The sequence below is a fragment of the Hyla sarda genome, chromosome 5 (genome assembly GCF_029499605.1).
Source record: "Hyla sarda isolate aHylSar1 chromosome 5, aHylSar1.hap1, whole genome shotgun sequence".
In the NCBI taxonomy this organism is placed as follows: domain Eukaryota; kingdom Metazoa; phylum Chordata; class Amphibia; order Anura; family Hylidae; genus Hyla; species Hyla sarda.
In genome coordinates, this window is record NC_079193.1 from 216,356,081 (window position 1) to 216,369,878 (window position 13,798).

At 41.3% G+C, this 13,798-nt stretch overlaps 1 protein-coding gene across 1 annotated transcript in view; it reads left to right on the plus strand.

Annotated features, from left to right (window-relative positions):
* Nucleotides 1–577: 577 nt before the first annotated feature.
* LOC130273792 (collagen alpha-1(IX) chain-like) overlaps nt 578–13,798 on the plus strand; it is a 111,284-nt gene continuing 98,063 nt past the window's right edge. The window contains exons 1-2 of the mRNA XM_056521121.1: nt 578–638; nt 8,248–8,356. Coding sequence (XP_056377096.1) covers nt 609–638; nt 8,248–8,356 — 139 coding nt within the window. The 5' untranslated portion in view covers nt 578–608. The remainder of the gene's footprint in view (nt 639–8,247; nt 8,357–13,798) is intronic.

A 13,798-nucleotide genomic window follows, 5' to 3' on the forward strand; every position in this document is an offset into this window, starting at 1 on the left:
ATATCTAGTAGTTTTGTAATGCATATTAGTATCCTAGTGTTCTAATATGACAATTAGTTGTAGGCTAGCTGCAGGTAGTACATTCATCATTCAGTATGACTGAGTTTTAAACAATATAAATTTAACTGGTTAATGCAAAAATGAAGATGATATCGGAATGTGCTAGAGATATATAAAAATGTAGAAATCGGTCTTATTTCTTTAGAGAATACATGCCCTGTAACTTGAGAATCTCTTCTCACGCAGGTGGCACTTTTAGAGATGCATGATATTTCACATGGGTGAGCCATCTCATAAATCCTACTGTCTGTGAATATGAGTGGAGGGCTAACACTGAGAGCCTAACATCAGATATTTGCTCGGTCAGGTATTTCTCACCAGATTGGGTACCCATGATGCTCTGAGCTCAGCTGACACTCGGTAAAATGCAGAAGGCCTTTGACATGCTGCAGTAAAGACCTGTCTCACTAAAGCTCTGACACTCTGGCAAAAACCACTTCTAAGGATAGAGGATCCTGTAAATTGATAGAATGAATGTAATACACATACTCTAGAAAAAAGATTGATAAAAAAAAAACAGGTTTAAAGTGAATTTGCCATTGAACTACATGAGTATCATGCGTCCACCCAATTCAAAGGTAAGTGATGGACTAAATGTTTATACTTTGTGACATAGAGGCTTTGATATTTCTTTAAAAAAAATAGTATTTTCTGTGTGGTAAATGGACTGAATCTTAATGTCTGCTCTTATTGTCTTCTTCATTTTATAGAGACATTACCATACTGCATATTTTGTGTAAACATTTTTATTATATATGCAAACTAAATATTGTAGCATGATGATAGGTGTTTATAGCCTCCTCCTTTAAAGTGTTGCAACTACAGAGCTAATATTCAAATGATACTCACGTATATTTGATTTCATATACTGATACATTTAGTGATGACAAACTATGGGCAGTAGACTTAACCCGAGTGGTGTATTAGACATTGATTTTATATATGTCCTATTTGACTGCATCATGTGTCTCTTCAAACCTTAAACATAACTTTTGTTGTAAACACACAAACAGTAATCGCTGTTAAAGCTTTTGGGGGGATATGCCAAACATATACAATAAGAGCTTAATTTTGGCATGTTGTGGACGTCCTTGTGTTGACTGTGTTTCATCTAATAACCATGTAATAGCTATATGTTACTCCTTTAACATAAGTGTTTTTCCATCAGTTGCAATACACATCACATTAGATAAAATTTTTGCCTCCATGGGTAGAATTATAAAGGGAGCTATGTTCTATACGAGACATCCTAGAGCTGAATGATAAAGTTTAAATACAGTTGAGAAGATCACTAGTCTGTTGCATTGACATGTCTTTCTAGGTCTATAGTGAAAAAGCTATAAAGATTTGCACTTCTTCCATGTTTGGATCAAAATACTGCTTGTGATAGATGCTTTAGGCATAGCAAATTCTACCATATTAGCAATTAATGTTTTTTTTATTTATTTTTTTACATGGGACATAATTGTACATTTTGTTTAAGTATGATAAACATAAGCAAACTTGCTTTCCCTCTAAAGGGGTACTTGGGTCCTAGACATCTTATCCCCTATCCAAAGGATCACTACGATCTCCGGCCTGGTGGTTCTGAACATTTATGTTTAGACGCTGGCTGTGCTAGACTTTGGAGTGGTCGTGATTTTCACTCCCCCTCCATTAATGTCTATAAGAGAGATGAACATACAGCGGTCTCATATCTCTGTATCTCCCTTAGAGATATGGACAAAGTTTCGGGCTGTGGTCACCAGTAATCTAGGACGAAGCAGAGATTGCTCAGTGCATGCAGATTACGAGGGTGCCCAGCAGCCAGACTCCCTGCGATCAGACACATGGATAGGGGATAAGTCCAAACACCTCAAGGAATGGAGAAAATCGGCACTGTATAATGTAGAGCTTATAGCTCACCAGCGGGTGCTCTGCTTCTCAGGTCTTGACCCCAAACCAAGGAAACTCCAGCAAAAAAGTGAAGAAGCGGCACTCGAGAATCAAATGAAGGTTGTGTTTATTCACCCATCATGTGCAGAGATGCGACGTTTCAGCCTCACAATGAGGCTTTTCTCAAGCCTTGAGAAAAGCCTCATTGTGAGGCTGAAACGTCGCATCTCTGCACATGATGGGTGAATAAACACAACCTTCATTTGATTCTGGAGTGCCGCTTCTTCACTTTTTTGCTGTATAAGGGATAAGATGCCTAGGAGCAGAGTACTGGGAGTGATTTATTAAAACTTGTCCAAAGGAAAAGTTTCCCATAGCAACTAATCAGCTCACGTCTTTCATTTTCAGCAAGGCCTCTGCAAAATGAAAGAAGCAATCGGTTTGGTTTCTATGGGCAACTGGGCAACTTTTCCTTTGCACAGGTTTTGATAAATCTCCCCCACAGTGTTTCTATCTGACAAAATAAACATGCAAAAGCCATTTATATTAATTAACTTTATTTCTCCAGTTAACAAATGGCTAAAAAAAACTTTACCCAATGCATTCTGCATTTTGGGAGAAAAAAACTCCACCCCAAATTCCCCACAAATAAAAATTTCTTGCATGTAGTTAGTGTGTTTAATATTTCTTTTAAGACTTCTTTTAAGGTCACAAAACAAACAATGAAAAACTCTACAAAACGCTGTGTGTGTGAAATTCTGCCTTAAAGCTAAGTCCATTACAGGAGATCTAAATGAATTTAAAAAATGATACTAAACTGACATCAGCTTGAACTCTTTTTTTTAAACTGTCACTAAATAGGATCAATTTGAGCACCACAAAATGAATAGGATCCAAATACAAATCCATTATAATTTAGTTAACAAAAATGTTAAGTCTAATAGATATAACATAACAGTATAATATAAATGAATTCTTTCATATAATTGAATCATTTGATGAATTAAAAGTAGGACAAAATGTTTCCATAATACTCTATTCTGAGGTTTTAGATTTTGTGCTTCTTAAGCCAGCATATTACTTTAATGTGCAAACATTTGACCTAAATGTTTCATTCTTCAAGTTGAGAACAATATGAATGGAGAGCTCGAACATAAAATATTTGGGATAGTTTTTACACCTAGGCGTACATTTCACATGTTCTGGTGAGCAAACTACCTCTACTCAGACTGAAATGCCTTCATTGAGCTGCCTGTGTTTGGATAACCAATAGTAAAATTACTGTCCTGTGAGGTGCAATGTCTGGTTGCTTCTCTGTAGCTACACATTTCTTGTAGCATGTCCAAATATTCATTCTGTTCAATTGACAATGGATTCATTCACATTATTTGTTTGTGAAGCCAAGTTATTTCTATACCCATTCTTTTATAATGTCTTTTTAAAAGTAATAACTAAGTGAAAGATTAAGAAAAAAAAAATAATATTTACACAACTACAATAAAATCATAGACAAAAGTATGAAGAGGTTAAATGGGCACTGTCGGGTACAAAACTTTATATGTTGTACATCTTGGCAAAACATTAACCTTTCTAATATACTTCATAAGAAAATGTTATTTCCTTTTTATAGAAATCATGGCTTATAAATGATGGCTTTGTCCAAGCTGAAGCACAGGCATGGACAAAGTCCAGTAAGTGAGGGTGGGCAAGCATTCCACTGTGCTCTCTCCTGTCTGATAGTACTTCTCTGTGCTCTCTCCTGTCTGATAGGACTCCTCTGTGCTCTCTCCTGTATGATAGTACTCCTCTGTGCTCTCTCCTGTCTGATAGCACTCATCTGTGCTCTCTCCTGCCTGATAGCACTTCTCTGTGCTCTCTCCTGTCTGATAGGACTCCTCTGTGCTCTCTCCCGTATGATAGTACTCCTCTGTGCTCTCTCCTGTCTGATAGTACTCCTCTGTGCTCTCTCCTGTCTGATAGGACTCCTCTGTGCTCTCTCCTGTCTTATAGTACTCCTCTGTGCTCTCTCCTGTATGATAGTACTCCTCTGTGCTCTCTCCTGTCTGATAGCACTCATCTGTGCTCTCTCCTGCCTGATAGCACTTCTCTGTGCTCTCTCCTGTCTGATAGAACTCCTCTGTGCTCTCTCCCGTATGATAGTACTCCTCTGTGCTCTCTCCTGTCTGATAGGACTCCTCTGTGCTCTCTCTTATCTGATAGTACTCCTCAGTGCTCTCTCTTGTCTGATAGGACTCCTCTGTGCTGTCTCCTGTCTGATAGTACTCCTCTGTGCTCTCTCCTTTCTGATAGCACTCCTCTGTGCTCTCTCCTTTCTGATAGTACTCCTCTGTGCTCACTCCTGTCTGATAGTACTCCTCTGTGCTCTCTCCTGTCTGATAGCACTCCTCTGTGCTCTCTCCTTTCTGATAGCACTTCTTTTAACTGTGACCACTGTAATCCACAAGATTGCATACAACATAATGTTGCATACAACACCTTTTCTTGAACCCATACAAACATTGGCCTATATGGCTGTATTAGTAAGTAAAAATATTTTACTCCTATTATGTGGTCGTTCATGCTTTTCTTCTGCTTCTGATAAAAGATGTCTTCTCTGTTGTTTGAAGTAGTTCAACTTCCTGTCTAGTGTACATCCAGCAACAGACTGCCTGTTCCTGTTGTACACTCTAGCCAGCAATTCAGCCATCTCTATCTTCCACTACAACAAGGAGCCTCCCACATAGTTGGAGGAAGATGAAGTCGGCTGAATTCCTGGTTAGTGTGTCCAGCAGAAACAGGAAATCTGTTACAAGATGTACACCATACAGAAAGTTAGACGATAAAGACAACAGCAGACAATTTAGAACTGAAGCAGAAGGAAGGCAATGAATATCAAAGGATTGGAGTAAAATAACTTCATTTACCAATTTATCTTAATTTATTAGGCTGTTAAAAATAGGTTTCTTTGTTGGAAAACCTCTTTAAATTGTTCTTCTGGCAATATAAAACCTAAAGGTCCTAGGCCTGAAAGGGAATCTAAGTTCACCAGATTTTAGATCCCTTAATCGCCATACGGAATCATAATAGTATTCCAGAGATTCCCCAGTATACCTGCCTTATGCCAAATGTGGGACCCATATCTTTCTGACATTTATAGCATATCTGGTGAAAATGCTATACATTTCTTAGATGGAATACCCCTTCATGAGGAATACTAGCACCACCCAATCTATACTTATTAGAAGAGCTGATAGATCCACTTTAAAGGGGTGTTCTGGCTTTATACATCTTATCTCCCATACAAAGGACTAGGGAAAAGATGTATGATCGCAGGGGTCCCGCCTCTGGTACCCCTGCGATCTCGGGGAAGCCCTCGGCATTCTGTGTCGGGCACTGCCTCAGAGATGTGCTATAATGGACGCCCCCTCCATTCATGTCTATGGGAGGGGGCGTGATGGCCGGACCACTGCGATCATACATCTTATCCCCTGTCCTTTGGATAGGGGATAAGATGTATAAAGCTGGAATACCCCTTTAAATAGGACCACAGCTAGTTGTGCCAAATCTATAATTTTACGTTATACTTGGCAACACTCTTGGTTTATGAAATTTGCATTAAAAGGGAATTTGTGGCTGTGTTTACAAATGTCTAACAATTTACAGTAGGATCCTTTCACTCACTGCTTTACTCAATCTCAATATATTATGCCTAATACAGTTTTATAAAAACTTTCATATAATGTTGACTTCTACAGATCATAACTTTGAACGTGTAAAAACTTTGCTGTAATCCAAAACAAAGCCCCAGTTATCTCCTCATAAGTTTGCATCTGCTTGTTGGTTTTGCTTGGTCAGTAGCATATAAATCTATCTTTGTTTTAGTTTAGCATGTCTGATGCATAGGGGGTTTACTTTGAATGTATCTTACAGAAGTATGTAAAGTGTCACGCCTCAGTCACTGAGGAATTATAGGGGAAATAAAAACAAAGGAGAGGGTGGTGTAAAAGTCCTCCTTTTTTGTGTTTTCAGGGACAAGTTGTCTGAATATGTATCTAAAATAAGATATCCATATATGTAAGCACTTCAGGATTTTTGCCAATATATTAAAAAGGACAAACTATAATTTTGTATGGACATAAGTATTCAGACCCTTTATGATGGCATTTGAAATCGAGCTCTGGGATCTCCTATTTTTCTTGATGATCTCTGAGATGTTTCTGCACCTTGATTGAATTTAGTTGATTGGATAGGATTTGGAAAGACACAATCCTGTCTATGAGTAGGGTCACACGGAACGGATACGCTGCGGATACGCCAATGACCCGACCCTATATTTTGTCTCCAGCTGTTCCCCCGGTGTCCTGCTCGCAGTGGCAAGGCACCGCTCCGAGCAGCCACAAGGGCCTGCGAGTGTCCGCGAGTATGGAGCGGAGACTCGCAGGCGCACGGTGACTCGCAAGTCCCTCTGTGGCTGCTTGGAGTGGCGCATTGCCACTGCGAGCATGACACGGGGGAATAGCTAGAGGCACAACATAGGGGCAGATCCGCAGCGTAAAATACACTGCGGATGCGTTACATGTGACCCTACACTATATAAGATATCATAGCTGACAATGCATATCAGAGCAAAAACCAAGCCATGAGGTGGAAATAACTGCCTGTAAAACTTAGAGAAAGGGTTGTGTGGAAGCACAGATAAGTGTAGAAAAAATTTCTGCTGCACTCGAAGTTCCAAATAGCACAATGACCTCCATTATTCTTTAATAGAATACATTTGGAACAACTAGGACAACTGCTCTTCCTAGAGCAGGCCACCCCCACCAAACTAAGTGATCGGGGGAGAAGGGCCTTCAGAAAAGGGACCATGAAGCCAATGGTCACTCTGGGTGAGCTCCAAAGTCCCTGTGTGCAGATAAAAGCTTTTACAATTCCAGTACTCCACCGGGCTTTTTGTGGCCAGAAAAGAACTCTGACTGTGAAAAACAAGATTCTCTTTTCTAAGGAAACCAAGATTAAATGACCTTAATTCGAAACATTGTGTCTTATGAATACCTGACACTGCTCATCACCTGCCCAATACCATCCCTACAGTGAAGCATGGTGGTGGCAGTATCATGCTGTGGTGTGTTTTTCAGCAGCTGGGACAGGGAGATAGGTCAAGGTTGATGGAAAAGCTGAATAAGGCAAAATACAGAGATATGCTTAATGAAAACCAGGCCCAGAGTACTGTGGGCTGACAATTCACCTTCCAACAAGACATTGACCCTAAGCAAAAAACAATACAGGAGTGACTTAGGTGCAACTCTGTAAATGTCATTGAGTGGCCAAGCTATAGCCCTGACTTGAACTCGACCATCTCTGGAGAAACATGAAAATGACAACCAACTATACCCGTCCAAGCTAACAGAGCTTGAGAGGATCTGCAGAGAAGATTGGGAGAAAATCACCATGTAAAACCTCATCATACCCAAGAAGACTGGAGGCTGTAATCTCTGCCAAAGGGGCTTTAACAAAGTACTAAGTTAGGGTACGTTTACATGTCCTTTTTTTTTGCTGTGTATTGTGCTGCAGTAAATCTTCAGCAAAATACGCAGTTGTGAACTTATGTCAATGCAATATTTTAGCTGCTTCTTCTTAATCACTTAGCAAAGATTTCTAACCTTCAGTTTACACTTTGTCATGGGGTACTGAGTGCAGAATGATGGGGGGGAAACTTTTTTCTTTTAATTTATTACAAGGGTGCAACATAACAAAATGTAAAAAAAAATAAAAAATAAAAAAAGTGAAAGGTTTGAAAACATTCTGAATGTACTGTATGTGTACAATGGCCCTGATTTACTGTTGTAAACCCGACATATTTTGTCGGGTTGTGCGCCAGAATTTGCGCCAGAATAAAAAAATAAAAAAAAGACTAGCTCTCCATTTTACTGAGAGAACTCAGAAAAGGGGTGTGGCCACAAAAGGGGCGTTTCCTGTCATTTTCTCAAAAACCCAACACACTTACTAAGGCTTCCACAGAAAATGTAGTGGATTCGAGCTGAGGAAAACCCTACAGTTCAGAGCATGTGTAAAAAAGTCACTCTTAGTAAATCAGGGCTAATGACTTTGTCCCATTACAGAGGCATCAAACCCCATGCACACACCTATGGAAATGATGCACTTAAGGAGGAGGTAATAGCTTCACATGTTCACGAATACATAATTTATTGCCATACATAATATTATAACGTGATACTGAAATGTTTATATACATATTCTACATTCCTATTTTCATTGTTGTTCTAATATTACACTTTTTTTCTTTTCTTTTAGAAAATGTGTGGAAAGAGGAAACATATAGGAATGTGGCTGTTTATGTGCTCATTGCTTAGTGCACAATTACTTTATTGTCATGGACAGAAGCATTCAGAAGACCATTCAGGTACACTTAGGGGTAGGGGGTAAAAAAACACCCTTACAGGCATACTTGTAGATTTGTGAACATCTGCTTGTGAGAATTGAAAATTTTCATATATGCAAATTAGCAGCAAGTGGCCATTTGATGGGACAAATTGCCTTACATGCCCGGCATTTCCATACCCTACAGCAGTGCTCCCCAACCTTTTTATCGCCGCGGACGGGTAAACGCTTGATAATTTTTCCGTGGCCCGCTTGTTTTATATAGACAGCAGCCCCCCCCCTTATATAGACAGAAGCCCCCCCCCCTTATATAGACAGCAGGCCCCCCTCTCATAGACAGCAGGCCCCCCTCTCATAGACAGCAGCCCCCCTCTCATAGACAGCAGCCCCCCTCTTATAGACAGCAGCCCCCCTCTTAAAGACAGCAGGCCCCCCTCTTAAAGACAGCAGGCCCCCCTCTTATAGACGGCAGGCCCCCCTCTTATAGACGGCAGGCCCCCCTCTTATAGACGGCAGGCCCCCCCTTATAGACAGCAGCCTCCCTCTTATAGACAGCAGGCCCCCCTAATAGACAGCAGGCCCCCCTAATAGACAGCAGGCCCCCCTCTTATATAGACAGCAGGCCCCCCTTATATAGACAGCAGCCCCCCTCTTATAGACAGCAGCCCCCCTCTTAAAGACGGCAGGCCCCCCTCTTATAGACGGCAGGCCCCCCTCTTATAGACGGCAGGCCCCCCTCTTATAGACAGCAGGCTCCCCCTTATAGACAGCAGCCTCCCTCTTATAGACAGCAGGCCCCCCTAATAGACAGCAGCCCCCCCCACTTATATAGACAGCAGCCCCCCCCCCCACTTATATAGACAGCAGGGCCCCCCTTGTTGGGTGTTGTAGTTTTGCAGCATCTGGAGGTCCACAGTTTATAGACAGCAGGCCCCCGCCCCCCTCCTTTTGTAAACAGCTCACCACCTGCGGCTGTCCTCAGATGCTGCCGCTCCACTGCCCCGTTCTCCTGTCCTCATCATGGCATCCTATGGAGGAGCATGTGACATACACATCACTCTGCTTCCTCCGCAGCGTTACGCTGGGCGCAGTGGAGGAGGAGTGACGTGTGTCACATGCTCCTCCATAGGACGCAATGATGCGATTGGGAGAACAGGAGAACAGCACTGCAGGTATCTGAAATGGTATCGATTGGCCAGGAGGAGGATCAGTGTAACAATAGCGAATTCGCTATTGTCACACAATGGGTGGGCTCGGCCACCACAGTGAAATTATTTAAAGTTCCTCGGGCGGCCCGGTACCATTTGATCCACGGACCGGTACTGGTCCACGGCCCGGGGGTTGGGGAACACTGCCCTACAGCACACAGCTGTCAATTAAATGCAGGTTGAGGAGGCAAGCAATGATAGTGGATGAAAATGCTGTGCACTTGAGGCTCATTTGCACAGGCAGAAGTTCAAAAATCTTAAAAAGTACCTATTATCCTAAAAAATTTTTGATATGTTATAGTTTATTAAATATTGAACAACTTTCTAATTGGATGTATTAAAAAAAAAAAGGCTTTATTCTATGTCTATTTTTAATTTGAAAATGTGGCCACTAGGGAACTCCCTTGGAGTCCCTGGCTGCAAGCGTTTACAGTGATTTTGGACTCACGCCTCTCTGGGAGTGAGTCCGAAATCGCAGACGCTGCCTGATCACATGACGAGCTCATCGCAGCCCCTGTCTGTCAATCAGACAGGTGGGAGGGAGTTCTGCACTCGCAGCCAGTGGAGCGCTGTTCTTCATTTAGGACACATCGGGTCTTCCCTGGAGTATCCTATACGTGTGACGGATATCTTCCTTTGGCATATATTATAAATGGTGATTATCATACATACAGGAAAAAAGGGCGGAAGCTGGCATCAGATGACGTTGCGCCTGCCGGGCCACGCCTACTTCTCTCAAGCCACTCCTCCTCCTACCCCCAACAGGGTAGTATTATCTTAAAATGATGCATGTTAAGGTTATTTTGGAACAGCTTTTTTTACATAGCAACTTCTGTTTTTGTAATGCATTAAGAAAAAGCATTAGCGTTCATTCACATTGCAGACAATTAGCCAGCAGAAAAAGTCTTTCCTTTTAGTTCATTATTCCTATTGTATTGACACATGTATCTTAAAGGAGTACTCTGGTGCAGAGTATTCCTGCTCTGTCCTGCTCGGGCTGCAAAATAAATTAAAATAAACCATCACTCACGTTCCTGGGTTCCCACGGAGCGCCTCTACAGCTGATCGGTCCTCCGGTACATCCTCTTCATATTTCCGTGTGTAACGAAACGTCACATGGTGCTCAGCCTATTATGGGCCGAGGCACCATGTGACGCTTCGTTCACATGGAAGTATGAAGAAGATGGACCAGAGGACCGATCAGCTGTAGTGACGCTCCGCGGGAACCCAGGAACGTGAGTGATGGTTTATTTTCATTTGTTTTGCAGCCCGGGCAGGACGGAGCAGGAATACTCTGCACCAGAGTACTCCTTTAATGAAAAACTACAACAACAAAAATATTTTTAGAGAGTTTATTTTAGACAGTTTATTTCCTATGCCAACATGAAATCTGAATTTTAATTTTGGCCAATGGGCCTAACTATAGACTGACACTTAGGGGTATTCCAGCCATAGACATCTTATCCCCTATCGAAAGGATAGGGGATAAGGCTGGGTTCACACTACGATTTGTAACTACGGTTCCCGTATACGGCTGGGAGGAGGGGGCGGGGCTTAATCGTGGCGCCTGCACTCAGCCGTATTCGGGAACCGTATTTAATGCATGTCTATGAGCCAACCGGAGTGAACCGCAGCCTCCGGTCTGCTGATTTTTTGGCTGTATGCGGTTTCCCGACCGTAGGCAAAAATGCGGTCGACCACGTTTTTGCCTGCGGTCGGGAAACCGCATACGGACGAAAACGCAGCCGACCGGAGGCTGCGGTTCACTCCGGTCGGCTTATAGACATGCATTAAATACGGTTCCCGAATACGGCTGAGCTTCCAATACAAGTTCAATGCTGAACTTCCAATACATAGACATATATAGACACCAAGCTAGGGTGAGGACTACCTCCCTTAATGTTTCCCTGACAGCAAAATTCCCTATAAACTGTACTGATGAGATTCCTAAAATAACATGTCAACACAGAATGATCACTCCGGTCAGCTCATAGACATGCATTAAATACGGTTCCCGAATACGGCTGAGTGCGGGCGCCGCGATTAAGCCCCCCCCCTCCTCCCAGCCGTATACCGGAACCGTAGTTACAAATCGTAGTGTGAACCCAGCCTAAGATGTCTGATCGTGGGGGGCCCACTGCTGGGACGCAATCTCCATGTAGCACCCACATTCTATGTAACACCTGCATTTATGTCTATGGAAGGGGGCATGATGGCTCTCTGATCAGACATCTTATCCCCTATCCTTTGGATAGGGGATAAGATGTCTATGGCCGGAATACCCCTTTAAGCTCACTTGCTCATTTTTGGTGATGGTCACAGCTCACCTCCTCCCCCTCCCTTCATAATGACTTCTGTAAAGTTCACCGATCAATAAATAATCTGTAGACTCCAGTTTCCTATGTCCATGTGATGTTGTAAAGAAAATCTTTGAACTGCTATTTATAAAACATGGCTTCCACCATAGTTATCCTATCAGTGTTTAAAACCCTAGTTATTAACACTTTTATACTTCTGGGATAGGCAGCGACTTTTATGTATGCTGTGCAAGTTGGCAACTTTTATAGGTGTTTTATTTGATTAATAAATATGGCAACTCTGTTTTAGAAACACCACCACTGTTGTCCTTGGGTTGTGTCTGATATTGTATTTAGTCCTAAATAATACCATGATAAGTGCAATGCTGAACTTCCAATACATAGACATATATAGACACCAAGTTAGGGTGAGGACTACCTTCCTTAACGTTTCCCTGACAGCGAAATTCCCTATAAACTGTACTGATGAGATTCCTAAAAAAACATGTCAACACAGAATGATCTTAATTTCTTCATTTATTTTTCTAAAACTCATGGCCGTCAACCATTTCCATAAATATAAACAGTTTGTCATGGTGTCATCTCACAACTCTGGAGGAGAAGCAATTTTGGGAATTTATATTGGACAGAGTATACTATTTCATGTTATGGCAGCAGACTTGCCTTGATTTAATGTGTACGGTTTTCATGATGATGATATTTATGACTCTAAATACACATTCACTATAGTATGTGTTTACAAGTGTGTATAATTTCACAACTCCACTATGACGTGAGTGACCTCCTGATCTGTTCCCTTGATAGACACTTGCCTGGACTAAATCATTATTGTAAATTATTCTGCCCATGACATCTACCATTTGAAAGAAGGGAAATTAACCAATGTTAAAAGCCATTTACTGCAATTATAGCAATTACAGGTTGTTGAAAGAGAAAACAATGATGACTTGGTGCCTGGAATATGAGCTGACAAAATGCAGTGAAGATAAAAGGCTATTAAAAAAATTAAATATTGATCACATATGGTCAAAAGAGTAAAAAAATAAATAAATACACTATATAACGTTTGCTATTTTTTCATCCTAACTTTAACAATATATGATGCGATGTAGCTGAACAAAAGAAAACCAAGCACATTAATTTGCAATACTTTATTACACAAGGGAAATCTTCTTTAATGATCTTTTTCCCCTTAACTCCTCCATGGAAAATGATTAAACTATGCATCGTTTGGAAGGTTTCTTACATGCACAGCCAACATCACATACCTCCATAGCATCTCCAGAGATCTGAACACCCCATTCCTTTTTCACATGATCCTATAGTACCTTCAGGTGCTACGAAGAATTCAGATTTTATTATATAGAAGCCCCATACCATAACACATCCAACATCATGCTTTACTGTTGTGTCGCACTCTTTTACAGAAATGCTGCCTTTGTTTTTTGCCAAACCTATCTACTGGTCATGTGGCAAAAATTGTTCGGAAACAAAAGCTTTAGTCTCCATAAATGTTCCCTTCTGGCACACGTCCTGTGTAGATCTAATTTGAGCAGCCTTTTAAATGGCAAACTCATGCACTTTAAAATCGGTGATGGTGAAAGCTACCTGTAAATTCACAATAAACTTCTGGTGTTCTTAAAGAATGTTCTTAAAGCTGGCTGCTCTTCAAACTTTTCTCCACTGGTCGATGTTCTTTCCGATAGTGGAATGATTCATGTCCAGTAGTTTGTCGGTTTTAAACTCCTTTCAGGCAACTTTAGTGTCTCTTTTAAAAGGCCTTAAAGAGCTTTTTTAATCTCGTTATGTTAAACAAGCCATGCCAAATGTTTGAAGTAAAAATTAGACGCTTCAATGTGTTTTGTTTTTCTATATTCAAATACACCATCTGTATAAACCATATATATATACTATATCTAGGCATGCTGCTGCTATAGG